The sequence below is a fragment of the Trachurus japonicus genome, chromosome 5 (assembly GCF_045865225.1).
Source record: "Trachurus japonicus isolate A0001 chromosome 5, Traja_1.0".
In the NCBI taxonomy this organism is placed as follows: Eukaryota; Metazoa; Chordata; class Actinopteri; order Carangiformes; family Carangidae; genus Trachurus; species Trachurus japonicus.
In genome coordinates, this window is record NC_140911.1 from 3,585,602 (window position 1) to 3,605,175 (window position 19,574).

Genomic DNA, 19,574 nt, shown 5'->3' on the forward strand with positions numbered 1-19,574 from the left:
ATGTACTTGAAGGCGTCGACTGGGATTTGATCCGACTCGGCCACAGAAACACTGCCGACTACGTCGACGTAGTCTCTGATGTTTTCACTGATTCTCCCTGAACTCAAAAGTTGGACGATGACAAAAAATCGAGCAAAGGGGAAAAAAAACATTGAGACAGAGACAACAAATAAAAAACTTAAAGACACATTTTTGGAAACAAACAAACAAAAAAAAACGATTCTTAACCATTTTTTTAAAAGCCACCATGAGCAGTGTTACACGATGTCATTGAAGTGTTTTTATGTTTGTTTGTTTTTACAGGATTCGATTGTGGAAACGATTGTGCTCCTTCACACTGCAAAAACTCAAAATCTTTCCAAGAATATTTGTCTTATTTCTCATCAAAATGTCTCATTTCTAGTCAAAACTAATCTCTTTCCACTTAAAATAAGACTCATCACCTAAAAATTAACTTGTTTTTAGATAATTTTCACTTGTTTCAAACTAATTTTCACTTGAAATAAGTAGAAAAATCTGCCAGTGAAAGGAAGTTTTTTGTGCTTGTAATAAAAAAGAAAAACTTGCTCCACTATCAGATTTTTCTACTTATTTCAAGTGAAAATATGCTTGAAATAAGTAAAAAGTGTCTAAAAACAAGCTACTTTTTAAGTGATGTTTCTTATTTTAGGTACAGTATAATGAGATTTGTTTTTACTAGAAATGAGACATTTTGACTAGAAATAAGACAAATGTTCTTGGTAAGATTTTGAGTTTTTGCAGTGCACATGTGACCACAGCTTCTCCGATCTGAAGCTGCACTCGTGGATCCGACGTTAAAATCACGTGACACAGTTGCTGAAAATAAACAAATCCTTAGTGTACATATCATATTTTATAATAAAGACCTTTGTCGATCTCAAAGGAAACATTTTACTTTGTACTGTATTATGGTTTTATTTTAGGAGATGGAGGCTTAAATGAACAAACAGATGTTACAGTCCTGATATATGCAGATTTGCGGATTTTTTCCTGTTAGAATTAGATTCATGTCACAATGCAACTAATGGAGAAAATATAAAGTTAAAGGTCGAGTCTGTAGATATTTAGTTTTCCTACAGACTCTACCTTTAAAGGAGTTTTTAAATGCAGTAAAAAATCTTTTATAAAATATATTCACTCTTATATTAAGTCGGCCTCTGGCAGATATTTGTCAAAACTGTGAAAATGAAAATGGTATCAGCATTGTTAAGGTTATTAGGTGGGAAAAAAAACTTGAAATGAGAGATTTCTTTTGTCATCTGTCATTCTTCACTCTCTCTATTCACTGTCAACAACCAAATAAAACCATGTTTTAAAAAAAATACTGAGACCTGATTCATGTTTCTGCTCTGTATTTTTAAAACTGTAACTCAAACTGAGGCTCAAAGAATCAGAGGTTCATGAAATGTCACTGAGCTGTTGACAGAGTGAAATGTGGAGGAAATTAAAGACGACAGAGACGACGCCCAGAGGAGCCGCTGCGTCTTCATTCAGAAGATCAAACAGGATGAAAATAATCACTGGGTTAAATAACAGTTTGGTGAAAACTGGACTGTCACTTAATGCATTTGTGTGATTTCACATAATCATAATATAATTGTCACAAATTGTCCTCACCATTAAAACAAGGTAGGATCAGGATGAATGTTAAATTTATCTATTTAACATTCATCCTGATCCTACCTTGTTTTAATAATAATAAAAATAAAAAGTGTATTTCTTTTGTTTTTAAGGTTATAGCGAAGGTACATTGCCATATTGATTGGTCTATTAATTATTATTTTTCTCTGTGAACTCGTTGTCACTTATACACTTATAAGAATTAATATAGCCTACACATTTCCTGTCCAGGGTTAAACACCTCTGAATTACAGATGGGCTCAGTTGCTGCTCTGTTAATGGTTTAGGGAGGTTCTTTATCATTTAAATAACATTATTTTTTAAATATGTTTAGTGTAAAATTGCTCATAATGTGATAGATTAATTCTCCTTTCCATTACTGTAATCCTCATAAAATAAACTATAGGTTTATTCTACAGTAGTAGCTAAATACCTGTTTTGTTTTATGGGGTGAAAACTCGTGTACATATGATTTTATATTTTATAAATGAAATATAATATATATGTATTTGAATTTGATACAGATAGTTTATCAATACTTCAGTCCGTGAAATTGTAAATGTGTAAATGTCACAAACCTGGCAACCCTGAGAGAGGACGCTCAGCGCGATGACGTCAAAACGCCGCGACTCACACAGCCGGTGGTGAAGTGGAGGAAAACAACGTGACTCGCTCCTCTGTTTATCTAACATTACACAAATATATATCGATCTGTACGACAGAAACATTTCGAGACCGGAGTGAAGTTTTTATTTTTATTTTTTATTCAACATGACGTCATCGATGCCTCAGAAACGTTTCTACAGGCAACGAGCTCATTCAAACCCGATGGCTCATCACACGTTTGACTAGTGAGTCCATGTGTTTATATCTTTGTATTAGGCTAATACTAATATAAAGTTACTGTGAGGGAGTCCATGTGTTTATATCTCTATATTAGGCTAATACTGAACTAATATAAAGTTACTGTGAGGGAGTCCATGTGTTTATATCTCTATATTAGGCTAATACTGAACTAATATTAAAGTTACTGTGAGGGAGTCCATGTGTTTATATCTCTATATTAGGCTAATACTGAACTAATATTAAAGTTACTGTTAGTTAGTCCATGTGATAAAGCTCTTTATTAATACTAAACTAATATTAAAGTTACTGCTCTGTCCATGTTTACCTGTTAATGTGAAGGTTTCTATGTTTCCTCACTTTTTAATCCACCAGTGACTCAGGATTTAAACTTTAAAGTTCATCTGTCCTGAAACAAACTCAATGTGACGCTGGATAATCCACAGAAAACACTGTGGAGGGTTTTGTCAAACTTTATCAAACTTAATTTGTAGAGCACTTTTCATACAGGAAGCAGCTCAAAGTAACCCTAACCCTTTACATGATTAAAATAAATAAATAAATGAAAACAGAAAGGACATTTATACACAAGCATTCACACACCTAAAAATTTAAAGTTAAAAATACTGAGGACATGCTGTCTTACACTTGGCAATTTGTACTTTTCAGTGTGGAAAACAGTGGATTAAAACTAAGATAAAATAGGTAAATAAATTAAATTAAAATTAAAATATAGAATCCTGGAAAACCTTGAAAATGGTTGGCCAATTTTCCAGTCATGGAAACACATGGAACATGAGTCAAATGTCTTGGAAAAGCTCAGAGTTGCTGAGTGTTTCCCGTATTGGAGCTGTCGTCTCCTCTGCTGAGTGACAGATAGAGGAGCAGCTCAGAGCTGGAGCGGCCTGGTTTACAAATAAAAACTACATGTTTTTGTGTTGTTCTATGATAAATTTGTCATAATTTCTGAGCGTGTAAGAGATTATTTCATAGATAATGTTTGAGCCACAGACTGCACATCTTTAAATCAGAGAGATGAATAAACATAGAAACAATCATGTACAAAATACTGTTGAAAAGAAAACTTCTCCAAAGCATGAATGGGACGGGGGATGTGTTAGTAACATTATTTTATTTAAATGTTTATTTAACAGGGACAATACATTCAACATTGCCACAGAAAACGGGAAAATGTGATGCATATTAAGACGTCTAGCTGCAGCTAATTTGCAGTCTTTGTCCCTGGTGGTCAGGCTTTAGAATAGAATAAAATATACTGAATACAAAAAAAAATAAAATGCAATGATACAAACACAGTGAATAATACAATGAATACGTACCATAAATAAACACAGAGTTGCAGTTGTACATTTCAGATTCAAACACAAGTTAAATTTAACATTAAACATTAGTAAAGTGCTGTATTGACAACAACTTGTGAGAAATTAGTGTTCACACTTCTGCCGCTGCTGGAGCCAGTGTTTAACTTTCACACTGAACCTCTTCACTTCTGTTTGGGATTTAATTTCTGATGGTAAAGAGAGTCTGTCTGTCTGTCTGTCTGTCTGTCTGTCTGTCTGTCTGTCTGTCTGTCTGTCTGTCTGTCTGTCTGTCTGTCTGTCTGTCTGTCTGCCTGTCTGTCTGTCTGTCTGTCTGTCTGTCTGTCTGTCTGTCTGTCTGTCTGTCAGACTGTCTGTCTGTCTGTCTGTCTGTCTGTCTGTCTGTCTGTCTGTCTGTCTGTCTGTCTGTCTGTCAGACTGAAGCAGCTATAAATGATTTCAAGGAAAGAGTGGGGACCCTGATATAAATAATTCAAAGGAATAAAAATGAAGATAAACACTTGTTGTAACCCTGGTGATGTGCTGTTGTCTCCTCAGTCCTGTGTGTCCCGAGGAGATGGACTGGTCCAAACTGTATCCACACTTCTTCACCGGAGACAAGTGTGAGACGGAGACGGAGACGGAGACGGAGACGGAGACGGAGACGGAGACGAGGCCTCGGGTGGAGTTTGCAGACATCGGCTGTGGATACGGAGGCCTCTTAGGTGTTTATTATTATCACGTCCACAGCTTCTCCATCGCTGTCCTCATCCTGTCCTCCTGTTCTTCTCTAACCTGTGTGTCTCGTGTCCCAGTGGAGCTGTCTCCGCTGTTCCCAGACCAGCTGCTCCTCGGTCTGGAGATCCGGGTCAAAGTGTCCGACTACGTCCAGGATCGGATCCAGTCGCTACGGACGTCTGAGCCCGGAAGTTACCAGAACATTGCCTGTCTCCGTAGCAACGCCATGAAATACCTCCCCAACTTCTTCAGTAAAGGACAGGTAGGTCTGATCTGATCCTCTGTGTGTGTGTGTGTGTGTGTGTGTGTGTGTCACCTGATTATACAGTATATATGTAAGTCGTACGATGATTAATAAGTTTAATAACATTTATGAGAGGTTTCAGTTTGACAAATCCAGACGGTTTCTGCTCCGTCCTGTTGTCATGAGCTCAGCTGAGTGAGGACGAGTCAAAACATCAGACAAGTGTCACAGAGAAAACAGGAAAAGTCACTGATTATAGGAAAAACAATTCATCTAAATTCAGCCTTGTGTTAAAGCAGAAGTAAGCGATCTGGTCGTTTTGGCTAATGCTGCGTTCCAGGCAGGCTTTTGAAATCGTAAATTACAGCTTCAAGTCACAACTTACGACTTTGTAGCGTTTCAGGCAACCCACTCGTGTTTTTCCGACCTGTTTTACCTGTGAAAGTCACTATAACGGCCACTCGTAACTTCCGACCGGTGAACTCGTACCGGATTGAACTGGTATGACTTCACAGGTCGGAAAAACACGAGTTACGAGTTTCCTTGAACGCACCATAACAGTCCTCGTCCCTACGTCACCACATTCACGGCGTCCCTTGGCTGCACACACAGCCCTGCATGCCGTTCTCTCTCCTCATTGGATAAAACTTGTAGGATACGAGAAAAGTTTTCTCCTCGGCTCAGAGCAGAGCAGAGTGACTGACCAAACACTCTATGTAAGTGATTGCTGTCGGAAGATACAACTATTTAAGACTTATATTAACACAAATATATCACTTACTTCTGCTTTAAGTTTCCCCTACCAAACAAAAACTCAACTGAGGTCGCTAAGTGGGAAGGTAACCGAACTGGGTCCTTACATTATTTATATTTATTTATTTGGGGTCTGAAAGGCGATGGAGAATCTTGACTCTCACAAACACCCACTAAGTCTATCAAAATGATAGATTAACAAAAACAACGGACCCAAAAGCAGAAGTAAGGAGTCACTGGGAGGAGGGATTATAATAACATAAATATACGTGTTGCTATCAGCAACCAATGGCTTCAGACGTATGAACAGGCCACAAAACCATTTCATTTCATTTCATAACCTTTATTTAAACTCGGAGATATATTGAGGAGTAACCTCATTTACAATATAGCCGAGATGAAACACAAAACATGTAAGGACAGAAGACAAGACATTTGAAACATACAAAAACATAACAGAATACCAGAATTTAAAGGTGACTATAGGGTAAATTGAAACATAGTTAAAAGCAGGAGCAGTTAGAGGTAAAATAAGATGTAGTTATAGTTTTAAATTGTCCTATTGGTAAAAGTGATTTTGCAGAGTGTTCCAGGTTGTAGGTGCAACGGTAAGAGAAACCGGTCTTTCCAAGTCCGGTGTGAACAGAGGGAACCTGCAGAGTGAGCCCTTCTTTTGAGCGTGTGCGATAGAGACCTGTATTAAAAGATACTAGTGAGTTAATATAAGATGGCAAGAGACCAGTAAGAGCTTTAAAAATAAATAAAATCCCGTGTCGATCACGCCTGGTAGATAGTGAGGGAATACAGGTCACAGTGATGAGTGTTGTAGCTGTCGCCAGTAATAAACCTCAGGGCTGAGTGATAAACAGTGTCAAGTGGATGTAAAGTTGTGGCTGATGCATGCCTGTAAGTCTTCCATAAGCTAACCATAAGTCTTCAAAACATCAACTTAAATAGCCTCAATCGTAAGTAACTTTACCCATCTTTCTCATTTTTTAATCACAACCACAAAATTGCAACTTAGTAATGAATAACTAGAACAGAAAATATCCAGTAGGTAGAGTCAAGCACCTAGCTTAACTTAATGTTTACTCGTGATAGACAATCAGCTACCAAGTTGTCTTTTCCCTTGATGTGGCGAATTTCAAGGGTTAGCTCCTGCAAAGCTAAACTCCAGCGGAGGAGTCGGCGGTTAGCAAAAGGCGATCTTTGCAGAGATAATAACAGAACGTTACAAGTTGTTTTCAAGGTAAATGCACCTAAAAAACAAAAAAAGTACTTTAAAATGGACTCACGAGTTGCTTTATAAAAGATTATCATGATGTTCTTGCAGAAGTCTGCGCAGGAAACGGAGACGCTGATGTATTTTGGCGTCGTCCAGATTCATCGTCAACACGGCTCTGATCAGAACCAATCAAATCTGATTTTTTTTCTTCCTATTGAGTGTAGAAGAGAGGATTTAAGCAGCATGAGAAGATGTAGAAAATGTGTGTGTATAACTCCTGAATCCACATTCCTGCAGTAAAAGCCCTGAAGTTCTTTACATTAACAGTTGATCCGGTGTGGACATTAATAACCTTAAATCCGAGCTGACAGTCTGTCGGCCATCGCGGCTCTGCCAAGGTAATAATACTAATTTTAATAACAACGATTCGAGGCCAAGAGTTAAACATAATTACTCTCCTCATGTTTGACATATGGACTGAATTTAATTACGCTGCCGTTGCTCAATAAATCTGGGATTTCACAACAATGGGGTCATTGACTGACACGCAAAGGCGTCGCCATCAGCTGAGAGCGAAACGCCGTTCATCCGTTCCAATTAGCTGCGGTAATCTGTGACTTGTTGAAACTCGCATTAGATTACACAGCAGCCGGCTTTTTAGTGCACCGGGGTTAATTTAGGTAAAGAAAAACACTTCACCTCAAATGCCCTGAGTGGGAATAAAACCTCAGAAAGAAAGAAAGAAAGAAAGAAAGAAAGAAAGAAAGAAAGAAAGGAAGGAGCAGAGGAGAAGTAACGTTCAAGTTTAAATCTTTAAATAATAATAGGTATATATAATATATAATAATTTGTTCAGTTTGAGCAGCTGCGTCTTTGCCAAAGTTGAGGTTTGAGGGAACTTTCTTTGGCTTTCATTTTGTGTTAAAGGGATAGTTCAGTTTTTTTTTACGGCTGTAAATGGACCCAAACTAACAGCTTTGATCTGTTGACCTTGTTTTTTTGTCCATTATATTCCAGGGAGGGGTCAAAAGGAAATGAATGAATGAATGAATGAATGAACAAGAAGTCTGGTCTCAAAATAATACACGTGTTTTAAGTGTAGGCTGTATACAAACTTTTTTACAGTGCATCGACTGGTTGGAAAAAAGTATTTTATTCGGGATTCGCTCAGTATTCCTCTGTGCGATACTCCGCCTCCTTCAAACACTGCTATTTTTTTGTTTTGTTTTATTATATTGAATAAGAATAATGCACAAATCCAACAAGATACATATACAGTATATGGATACTGAGCAGCACATCAAACTCCATAAACAGTCATAAACATTATATAATAATAATAAATAAATAAATAAATGCAAAAATATAGTTTAAGGATAAAGAAAAACAGCGATCAGAGGTAGCGTTTTTGCAAATTTTTGTTTTTGTGAATAAAAGAAATTTGCAAAAAAGATAATAAAGTTTCATCAGGTGTTCAAGAGCGCCATCTTCTGGATCAACACAGTATAAATAATATCTTTAAGGTAAAGGGAAAAGACAGATTTAGCAGCATTGAAAAAAAGTGATAAACTCCATTTTTATTTTATTTTTTATTTTTTTGGTAGATGGTCAGAATAAAAAAATAAATGTGAAATTGTTTCTGTATCACTTTTATCTTTTATAAAAAGCACAGGAGTCATCCACATCTGTAAATTTAGCAGACGTTATTACAATACAGTTAACAGAGTATTCAATTAACGTCCTACTGATCCAAACAGCTGATAGGCGGAGTGATACAGCGTGTTGCACAAAAGTGACTGTGACTGTGCACTGTAAAAAAAAAAACATTGTATATATCGTACAGTTAAAACAAGTGTGTTATCCTAGATGGGACTTCTTGTAGGCAGCGAAAACACACGGTTAGTTTGGCTCCGTTCACAGATATTATAAAACCACACTTAAAAAAAAAAAACCTGAACTATCCCTTTAAGGTTCTTTCTTTAAATTATCATTATTATTGTGCAGACTCAGAAACCACATCTCTTAAATCACATTCAGTTGGACTTTTTTCTTTTCCCAGTGTCAGTTTTTAGTGTTTAGTCGTCGTCGTTGAACAAAACCTGCAGAGGAATAAAAGCCGACCACCCAGACCAAGTCCCAATCCCTCTCACATGCATGAACGGACTTGAGTGTTGAAGCAGCATTTTCTAAAAAAAAAAAAAAAAAAAGACCCGACACGTTTTTCTTTTTTCTTTCCTTCGTCTTTGAATTATTTTTGGGGTTTTTTAAAAAAAGAAAAAAGCTGCAAAGTGCAAAAGGTTTTTCCATCTTCCATCAGCGGAGACGAGGCCCCCGAGGCGGCAGCAGTCCCCGGTGATTATCCCCACGTCTTTCTGTCTATACCTGACGTTATTTATTTTAACTAATAAAAAAGAAGAAGAAGTTTCTGGAAGGGGTTTTTAATGTATCAGTCAGTCAGACTAATATCACTGCTGCGCTTGTCAAAAACAGAGACGTGGGGGAAGTTTATGGGAAAAAAAATCAAGAGGGGGGAAATTCCAGTTTTTGCAATCCACACTGTTTAACAATCAACCACAATATGCCGCGGAGCGGGAAGGAGAAGTGATGACATTTATATATTTAAGAAGCAAATGATGGATGTGGATATAAAGATAAAATTTAAATAAAAAGTTTAAGTTTTGATATTGTGTTTTTTTGTTTGTTTGTTTGTTTGTTTGTTTGTTTCTGATCGGTTTTGTTTGTTCCAGCTCAGTAAGATGTTCTTCCTGTTCCCCGACCCGCACTTCAAGAAAACCAAACACAAGTGGAGGATCATCAGTCCCACGCTGCTGGCCGAGTACGCCTACACGCTGAGAGTCGGGGTACGTACACGACCGGTAAAACCTCAAATTGACTCAGATTCTGTTCAATCAATCAATTTTCTGTTTATGTAGTTGATTTATATAGCACTTTTTATACAAATGTGAGCAAAACAACACACACACATGCATAAACACAAGCGATTTCTTACTCTCTTTCCTCACTACTTTTTTAATGACATCATCACGCTGCGCCCCCCTCTTCTTCTTCTTCTTCTTCTTTGGTTCAATGGCACATGAGTGGAGCCACAAACTGTTTATTTCTGATATTCGATGAGCATCTATTGACATCAGCATCATGGATTTAGCTGCAAAGTTAATATGTGTTTCTTCTTCTCCTTCTTCTTCTTCTTCTTCTTCATAAGGTCTATGTGTATCATTAATTCAGGCTTATACTATACTATAATAGCAGCGTTAAATGATCAGAAAAAGACAATTAAATCGTAAATCACAATTATTATTATGGTAATTAATCATCAACTAAACTTTAATGATTATAACAGCCCAACTCTAACAAACTCAAAACAAAACAAATCTCAGAGATCGCTGCTTCAGTGTCATTGAAGGATAAAGTGACAGTATAACGATCATTCAACTGTAAAACTGTTTATGGTGATGAGTTAAAAACATGAGAAGATATTCTCACAACACAGTTTTAAATAACTAAAATGGTTTTAAAGATCGAATATGTAGTTGCAGTTGATTTATAAACCTTTCTAACCAAATAAAGATACTGTGGCGTTGTAGTCGGAGGTTTATTGGATGAACTGGATGAGAAAGGTGCAATAAACTGATTTAGATAACGGGGATAATAACTGAAACTAATACATTTAAACACCAACCGTAGCCGGTGTCGTTCTTCGTTATTTAACGTCTGGTGCAGTGAGAAGTAAAAGGTTAATTGCGTCAGTGACTGACAGGTTAATTAATAGTTAAACTAGTTGCTGTTTGCAGGCAAGTTCACACACACACACACACACACACACACACACACACACACACACACACACACACAATTACAGATGAAAACTCACAGGTGAATTATAATCTGAGTACGGGCTTGTCTTAAAGGTCGGATAGGTTAAAATAGAGAAAGAAAAACAAAATTATCGTTTGATTACAGTGCAGAAATCCATGAATTCACTGATGTACAAGTGGAGCAACGTGTGTGTGTGTGTGTGTGTGTGTGTGTGTGTGTGTGTGTGTGTGTGTGTGTGTGTGGCCTGCAGCTGGAGGACGTCTGCACACACCCTGCTGCTGCCTGACACAGCTGTCGGAGCAGAGCTGGGACACGAGTGTTGATGGAGGCCGAGGAAACAATGGAGGGCTTGTTTCTAAATTTGGCTTTATCACTTTAACTACTCCAGTGTGTGTGTGTGTTGTGTGTGTGTGTGTGTGTGTAAGTGTAAAAGTTTTCCGCCTCAGTGTGTTGTCAGATGTTACTGAAGTATAATTACAATCATTTCAGAAGTGTCAAAGTCTTTTATTGACAGTTACATCAAGTTTATTAAAAGCGTCCTTGATGGGAGCGCCAAAGAAGGTTTAGAAACCAAGAGTCAGTTTCCTGTCTCTGTGTCCCATGGGTTTCTCCTTGACTCCGCCCCCTTTAGGAGACCAGCAGACAGACCGTGACTCTGCCCCCTTTAGGAGACCGGCAGACCGTGACTCCGCCCCCTTTAGGAGACAGGCAGACCGTGACTCCGCCCCCTTTAGGGGACCAGCAGACCGTGACTCCGCCCCCTTTAGGAGACCAACAGACCAAGATTCCGCCCCCTTTAGGAGACCAGCAGACCATGACTCCACCCCCTTTAGGATACAAACAGACCGTGACTCCGCCCCCTTTAGGAGACAGGCAGACCGTGACTCCGCCCCCTTTAGGGGACCAGCAGACCGTGACTCCACCCCCTTTAGGATACAAACAGACCGTGACTCCGCCCCCTTTAGGAGACAGGCAGACCGTGACTCCGCCCCCTTTAGGAGACAGGCAGACCGTGACTCCGCCCCCTTTAGGAGACCGGCAGACCATGACTACGCCCCCTTTAGGGGACCAGCAGACCGTGACTCCGCCCCCTTTAGGAGACAAACAGACCAAGACTCCGCCCCCTTTAGGAGACCAGCAGACCGTGACTCCGCCCCCTTTAGGAGACAAACAGACCGTGACTCCGCCCCCTTTAGGAGACCAGCAAACAGACCGTGACTCCGCCCCCTTTAGGAGACCAGCAGACAGACCATCCGTGACTCCTCCCCCTTTAGGAGACCAACAGACTGTGACTCCGCCCCTTTTAGGAGACCAGCAGAGCGTGACTCCGTCCCCTTTAGGAGACCAGCAGACAGACCGTCCGTGACTCCTCCCCCTTTAGGAGACCAACAGACTGTGACTCCGCCCCTTTTAGGAGACCAGCAGAGCGTGACTCCGCCCCCTTTAGGAGACCAGCAGACCATAGCTCCACCCCCTTTAGGAGACCAGCAGACCATGGATCCTCCCCCTTTAGGAGACCGGCAGACCGTGACTCCGCCCCCTTTAGGAGACCAGCAGACCGTGACTCCGCCCCCTTTAGGAGACCAGAAGACCATGACTCCGCCCCCTTTAGGAGACCAGCAGCAGCAGCAGGTCTTGAGTCTATTGACTCCAATGGGAGAAATAAACGTGAGCTCAGATTATGATCCATTCTTTCGCTCCAGAGTCACTGAAGTAAATATTGGACTCATTTTTCACAAGACACATCTCTTCTGAACATTCTGACACTAAAACGGACAAATTTCAGACAAATCGGGAGAAAACTAACTTTGTTTTTCCATGGTAACATCAACTAACGTTTATGAACGCCCGCGCTGACTTATTTTCATAATGCTAACAGTCATATTTAGCATTGTAGCATTGTAGTGTACATATTTAATGTCGTAAGAAAATATAAACATCTCACTTTACTCTACGACAACGTTTATGAATCCACACATGTTCACAACACGGGTTGGAGGGACAGTGACCACGCCCACTTTAGGAGACAGGAAGTGAAGCTGTAACATTTCATATCATTGGTCCAGCTTGTAGTGAGACATCTTGTCATAGTAGAGGATCTCTAGTAGCGTTAATCTTTTCTTCCCCAGACGCCCCTAACAATCAGAATATAAGAGGAAGGAGGTACATAATACATGCAAAATGAGCTATTAGAATTAAAGTTAATAAAATATAGACAAGGACAACTACAATAGACAACAGACAACAAGATCTGATCACTTTCCATCACATTCTGGAGTAAATGCAGCAGACTTTGTGAAAAATTAATATTACTGTCATTCTCCAAACTCTAGTGTGTGTATATTAAACAGTTTCGCATCAAAATCCGACCCGAGCAAGTTTTTTTAATAAATATAAAATCTTAAAAATCTAAAACCGTTCACCTGAAGCAGGAGGCAGGTGAGGTGGACGTGACGAATCGCCGCTCACGCACTCGAGTGGATGAGAAACTGTGCCATGGCTGCATCCTTCTAAGAAATCCCCGTTCTACTAACGTTATCTGTGTAAAGTAAACGACAGCAGCAGGTGATTAACCTCCGTGTCGTCGCTGTGGTTATTTTTATCTCTTTAACGTTTAACTGTTTGCTCTGCAGAGGTGAGGACGCAGAGACTTCACTCTGAAACGTTTCAACACGGTGCAAAGATAAAAAAAAAAAAAGACATTTTGACAGTTTGTCTTTGACCCTTTCTTCTTTAATGGTTCACACACACACACACACACACACACACACACACACACACCCAGAGTGACTGGTATTTTCTCAGAACTGTGTCCATAACCTTTCCTCCTGTTTGTCTGCTCACGTCAGGGTTTGGTCTACACCATGACAGATGTGGAGGAGGTCCACCTCTGGATGGTGAAGCACTTCACCGAACATCCGCTGTTCACACGTGTCCCCGATGAAGAGCTGGTACGTTCGCAGGTCCTGGGAAAAAAAAAAACAGGTCGAATTCAGAAATAATCAGAATCTGAAGTTTTCTGAAGTTCACTTTTTAATTTATTGATCAGAGACAGTTTGTCTGCTTCTCATTGGTTAGAGGTTGACTGATTGGACTTTTTATAAACTGTTGATATCGTCGTCATCTTACTGCAGCAGATCTCCACACAGACGGTGAAGGTGAAGGTGGAAACCCAATTTGACAGAAATAGAAACAGCCTTTTTAATTGCATCATTGCATATTTATTAACTGCAAATATCTGATTTCAATGCTGTACACCAATGGTTCTCAAAGTGGGGTCTGGGGCCCCCTGGGGGTCCTTGAGAGGGTTCATGGGGGTCCCCAATTTTTTCTTGAGATTTTACCACTTTTTTCTAGAATTCTTAATTTTTTTTTTTTAGAAGTTTTCACCACTTTTTTTTTTTAAAGAATTATCTTTTAAAAAAATATATATATATTCTATCACTTTTTTTTTTTAGAAATTTTTACCTAAACTTTTTTTTCCTTTTTAAAAAAAAATCTTACCACTTTTTTCTAGAATTTCTTTTTTAAACTTTTTTTGGGAGAATTTTTACCACTTTTTTCTAGAAATGTTTAAACGTTTTTGGAGAAATTGTACCACTTTTTCCAGAAATTTCTCTATAATTTTTCCACAAATTCACGCCATTGGCCCTTATTTGAACATATAAAATGACAAAAAAGTAATCTTCTTCAGTCTCAGAACAAATATTTGTGTATTTCTAGTAATTTAGTCCAATGGGGTCCACGGTCTAATTTGTGTCAATTTAGCTGTCATTGATGTAAAAAAGTTTAAGAACCACTGCTGTACACCATCTTCCTGTGTGAAATTTCACAATAAAAGAAAAGCCCAATTAAAACGATGCTTGGGGTAGTGTGGGCCTCATAATTTGAAAAGAACACCGGAAGTGTTGAGTTTGTAGTAAATTTAAAAAACTCAGAAAAATCTCATAAAACTGCTTTGCGCTTAACTGTAATTGGGTTTTTCCTGCTCTGACCGTGACCGTTGTCGACCGTCTCTCTGCAGGTCGATGACGTCATCATCAGTCGCCTGGGAACCTGCACAGAAGAAGGAAAGAAAGTTCAGAGGAACGGAGGGAAGAACTTCCTCGCTGTTTTCAGGCGAGTCGAGGACGGTTTGAACAAACAGGAACAACGGTCAGTGGTTCAGACATGAGCTGGACGTCAGCGGTTTTCTTTTTTTTTTTAATTTTATTTACTGGAACTGATGATGGAGAAACATTTTCAGCTCCTCATGACACAGGATTTGTTTTTGATGGGGTTTTTTTCCACATAATTTTACATATTTCACTCCTCCTCAGAAAAGACGACGACCAGAAAAAGACTCACTAACTAACTTCAGACTTTTTTTTATTTTTTATCATTGCATCTTTTAGATTTTTTCCTCAGTTTGTTTTACCTTCATTGACGGAGCTGTTTTGGATTTTTCTGTAAATTCCTGCAATTAAACTTTATTTCTCTCAGTAAAACGACTTTGCTGTCCCAGATCAGTTTGTTGAAATTACTCGTATTATGATATGAGTTTATATTCGTGACATTAAAGGGACAACGAGGAGTTTTGGAAAAGCGAAGCGTTTTCACACTACATTTATGAGCCTCCGCGCGCACCGTAGAATTCTTCAACCGGCGCAAGACAGACTCATGTTTTCATTCATCAAGAATTAAAGTCAGAGGTTCAAAGAGGATCAGTTACCGTCGTAGTCCCAACCATAAACGGCAATACGGGGGCGTTATTCTCATGAGCATCTGCGAAACCGAAAGTAAGGAAACGCTGGTCGGCTCGTCCAGCATTTCCACCACCACTAATAATAACAAAATAACGATAGAGACAAAACGATACATTTATCAAAAATGGGCCCATTAACAAGTGTGGGTAGCGTAGATTCATCCACATTAACGTGAGACTTTTTTATAACCAAATAGAAACTCCTCGTTGTCCCTTTGATTTACCATTTATTAGTTTAGGAGGATAATCATCGTCTGGTTTAGAAATAATAACATCATCATATACGAGTTAAATGCAGTTATATTTTACAGTGCATTGAGAAACAACATGAAACTTGTTTAATTGCAGCTTTTTGTTTGTTCTCTTTAACTTTAATTCACTCATTATCCACTCATCGTGTCTGTTGTGGATCTTAAAGGTCGCTGTGTTACAGAAACTGGTGGTTTTTTATGATTTTAGCCGAATATTGCAGCAGGTAGGTATCTGTGGAGCGGGACAGTGCAGGTCTAAAGCCCGGCTGCTGTTAATGCTGCTGCTGCTGCTGCTGCTGCTGCAGGGCTGGTGATTAAGAACAGGACAGCACATGCCTTAATGACAGAAAACCAGACACTTGGAAAAACTGTGGGCGATTTCAGAGTAATTGAAGAACTCATAAACTAAATGTCATGTTAATAATATGAAAGAACATGTTCTTTACTTCAGTTAAATCTTTCCCTGTCGACATTCCACCGTTTTTGACAATAAAAAGTTTTCCTAATCATAACACAGACAGTGTTTTGTTTTCTGCTCAATTCCTGAAACAACATCTGTGTTTTCAGTGTTTAAACTGTTTTATTTCCTCTCCTCCATCACAAGCATGAACACATAATGAAGATGCCGTCAAAATAGTTATTTGTTCAAACCCCAGAATAAAAAATTAGCTTAAACTCCGAATGATACAACAACAAAACTCATCTGGCGTCTGTTTTTTGGCGACGTAGAGATGATTTGTTGATCCGTTTATCAGCCACATCTTGTGGCCTTCAACGGCTGAAACGTGTGTGACTGAAACCTTCAAAAAATTCAAATGACATCGACAAGTTTTTACTAATTTCTCAGCTTCAACTCTTTGACTCGTCTCCTCATTCCCTCACATGTTTTGATAATAAACGCATATAATGCAATAAAATGCATCACGTAACATGTAAGTACCATCAGGCTGTCGAACGAGTTTAATAAAAGATGTAAAAGCTGTTGCACCTTAATGTTACAGAGTGATCGACGCTGCTCATACACGATTTAAAAATACCCGTCTGAACATTTCACTCCTCAGATTATAACACACAGGGTTGTTGTGTTTTAACTTAAACTGGAAACATGAGGAGCCTGAGTAGCTGGACCTGATGGTGAAATGATGCCCTGGACATTTTCTTTTGTTCCACTAAACACCAAAAACCACAGTTTGTGTTCATGCTGCAGATTCTGCACAAATTAAACAAATTAATTGGATGGATGGATGGATGGATAGATAGACAGATAGACAGACAGACAGACTTTATTGTCATTGCAAAGTACATCAAAATTCAAACAAATACACCACACAATCATTCGAGTCATAGTATATAAAGAAAACATTTTTAAAAAAAACATAAAATGAACATTTTGTGGACAGTGTTGCACAAATTGTCCCATTTAGCTGCAGGTAGTTGATGTTTTTGTCGTCCTACCCGACTGTTCGCTGTGGTTTTTGCACAAATACAATGGAATTAAAGTAGAGACTCAGATTTGTTCATTTGATAAATAAAGTTTATTATTATTATTATTATTATTATTATTAATAATAATATTAAAAAGGAGATCAAAGAGACAGAAACAACAGAAAAAAAAACTCATTTAACTCTTCCAGACTTTGTAGAAAACACTCAACGACTTTCCAACTCTGCCTCCATAATCACACCCTGAAGCCTCCTCCCTCTCTTCCTCCTCCTCCTCCTCCTCCTTCTCCCTGGTGCTGATTTATTTATTTTTATTTATTTATTTATTTAAGGAGGACAATGCACATTAATGGACATAATAAAATGTAAAAGTGCCAGTGTTAGCCAACGGCTAGTTTCCGACTGTAGTCCTCCTGGCAAGGTGTTAAAAGCCATTAAAATAAACACAAGGACATAACAACAGAATTCATAACACAGGAAAAACACACATGTATCCAACAGAAACCAACAGACAAAAAAACTACAAAGGGAGACAATTAACATGACGCTACTATGACAAAAGGATGATGCTGCCTCGGCTCCGTCCAGTGTCTCTGCGTCTCAGTCCAGAATCCGTCCTCCTTCGTTTCCCACAGCTTTAACGACCCTGCTGAGATTCTTCAGAGCCACATCAGAGCGGCTCGTCTTCCTCCCCACAGGCCTGAATCCACCACCAGATCCTCTCTGTCTGTCTCACTCTGGTCTGGACTCTAATGAGAGAAAAACCTTCTCCTGGGCCCGAGGAGGTTTCAGCCCAACAAAGAAAGAGACGACGAAGAAGACGAAGAACTGTTCACTTCTTTATTAATCTGCTCCCTCAGCTGCCGACGCTGCTCATGACTTCACATCTAAGGAGGAAAAAAAACATAATCACCGTCGTCGACTTCCCCAGACTGGTCTCTCAGGCTGCAGGGAGGAAGGAGGAGTCTCATCGTCTCCTCTAGAAGACTTCATGTCACACTTCAGTTTCTATTCTCTGAAACATTTACACGGCAGGACTTTAAAACAACAGATACAACATTTTTATTTCCCTATATTCACTTTGCACTCTTGATTATTTCACATGGGACAGTTTGAAGCCAGAGTCGTGTTTCAAGCCTTCAGCCGCTGAAGAACTTAAAGGGATAGTTCAACATTTTACGAAATTGTCCCGTTACCATAATCCCTATAGTCATAGCAGTAGGTTCGTTACCTTTAATTGTCGGTGCAAGCTATTTTTAGAACGGCGGAGCAGAGCCGTGAGCTGCTCAGAGCTACGCTACGGAGGCTCATGGGATTTCTTGGTTTCCCTCATCAAACTCATCAAATACACGATCCAACAACTCCACAACGCTCTGGTGGACAAGTTGTGACCTGCACATTTACCACGCTATGAGATAATAACACAACGTTACCAGACAGAGTTGTTTTAGAGGGAAATACAGAGACTGCTTGATGGAAAAACTGCCCCTGAAGGCAACGTGCATCAGCGTTTTTGCATGAATTTCCCTCTAAAACAACTCTGTCTGGTAACGTTCTGTTATTATCTCATAGCGTGGTGAATGTGCAGGTCACAACTTGTCCACCAGAGCGTTTTGGAGTTGTTGGATTGTTCTAAAAATAGCTTGCACCGACAATTAAAGGTAACGAACCTACTGCTATGACTGTAGGGATTATGGCAATGGGCCAATTTGACAAAATGTTGAACTATCCCTTTAATGGAAACATCAAAAAGTCGATCTGATTGAAGCAAGAAGTGACTCGGTTCCTTTAGGTTTTGGTTTCGATCAACTTTTTATGTACTAAAGTCCAAAGGCGACGGGTTCCTCTTTCATTCAGGCTTCATGCTGCTGCACAGTTTCCATCAACATTTACATTTAATGAAGCTGATTCTGTAAAAAAAAATATTTATGAAAACAAACAAACAAAAACCCTTGGAGGATAAAAGTCAAAGGAAGGTGATTTTTCTTGCTCCAATGAGAAATATTAATGTATGTGCATGATAAACAGTGGGAAACGTGATCCGTGTAAAAGTTTTTAAAGTAAACTCTGCTGCTGACGGACGCCGGGGATTAAACATCTGCAGCAGCTGTGACGCCTCACACCTGCTGCTCGCCACATCAGGCCGACTGCAGCATTTAAACCAGTTTAAACCATCAGCATAAAGACACGGAGCAGCAGCAGCGTCGTCGTCGTCGTGTCTCCGCTGCAGGTGAATCTGACTCTGTTCTCTAACAGGAAGTCACATTTTAAAACATTTCATCCACTTTGTTTTTGGTCTGAGGTTCGATACGTGTGGTGAGTCATGGCTGGTGATGATGCAAGGACGTTGTTGTCTCATTTCCAGCGATACGATTCTCTTTAAAGCAGATATCAGTGGAATGTTTTTGTTAATATAAGTCCTAAATAGTCCTATTTTCCGTCAGCAATCACTTACATGAAGTATTTCAGCCTAAACACGAGTCTCTCCGTCACTCTGCTCTGCTGTAACCCGAGGAGAAAATTTTCCTTGTGGGAT

The 19,574-nt window shown here is 39.2% G+C and overlaps 1 protein-coding gene across 1 annotated transcript; it reads left to right on the forward strand.

Annotated features, from left to right (window-relative positions):
* The first annotated feature begins 2,280 nt into the window (after positions 1–2,280).
* On the forward strand, positions 2,281–14,984 carry mettl1 (methyltransferase 1, tRNA methylguanosine). Its single transcript, XM_085777972.1, has 6 exons — positions 2,281–2,492; positions 4,362–4,528; positions 4,619–4,803; positions 9,511–9,624; positions 13,450–13,551; positions 14,625–14,984. Exons 1-6 carry the CDS (start codon positions 2,413–2,415, stop codon positions 14,772–14,774), a joined length of 798 nt encoding a protein of 265 aa, XP_085634098.1. The 5' UTR covers positions 2,281–2,412; the 3' UTR covers positions 14,775–14,984.
* Positions 14,985–19,574: the final 4,590 nt, after the last annotated feature.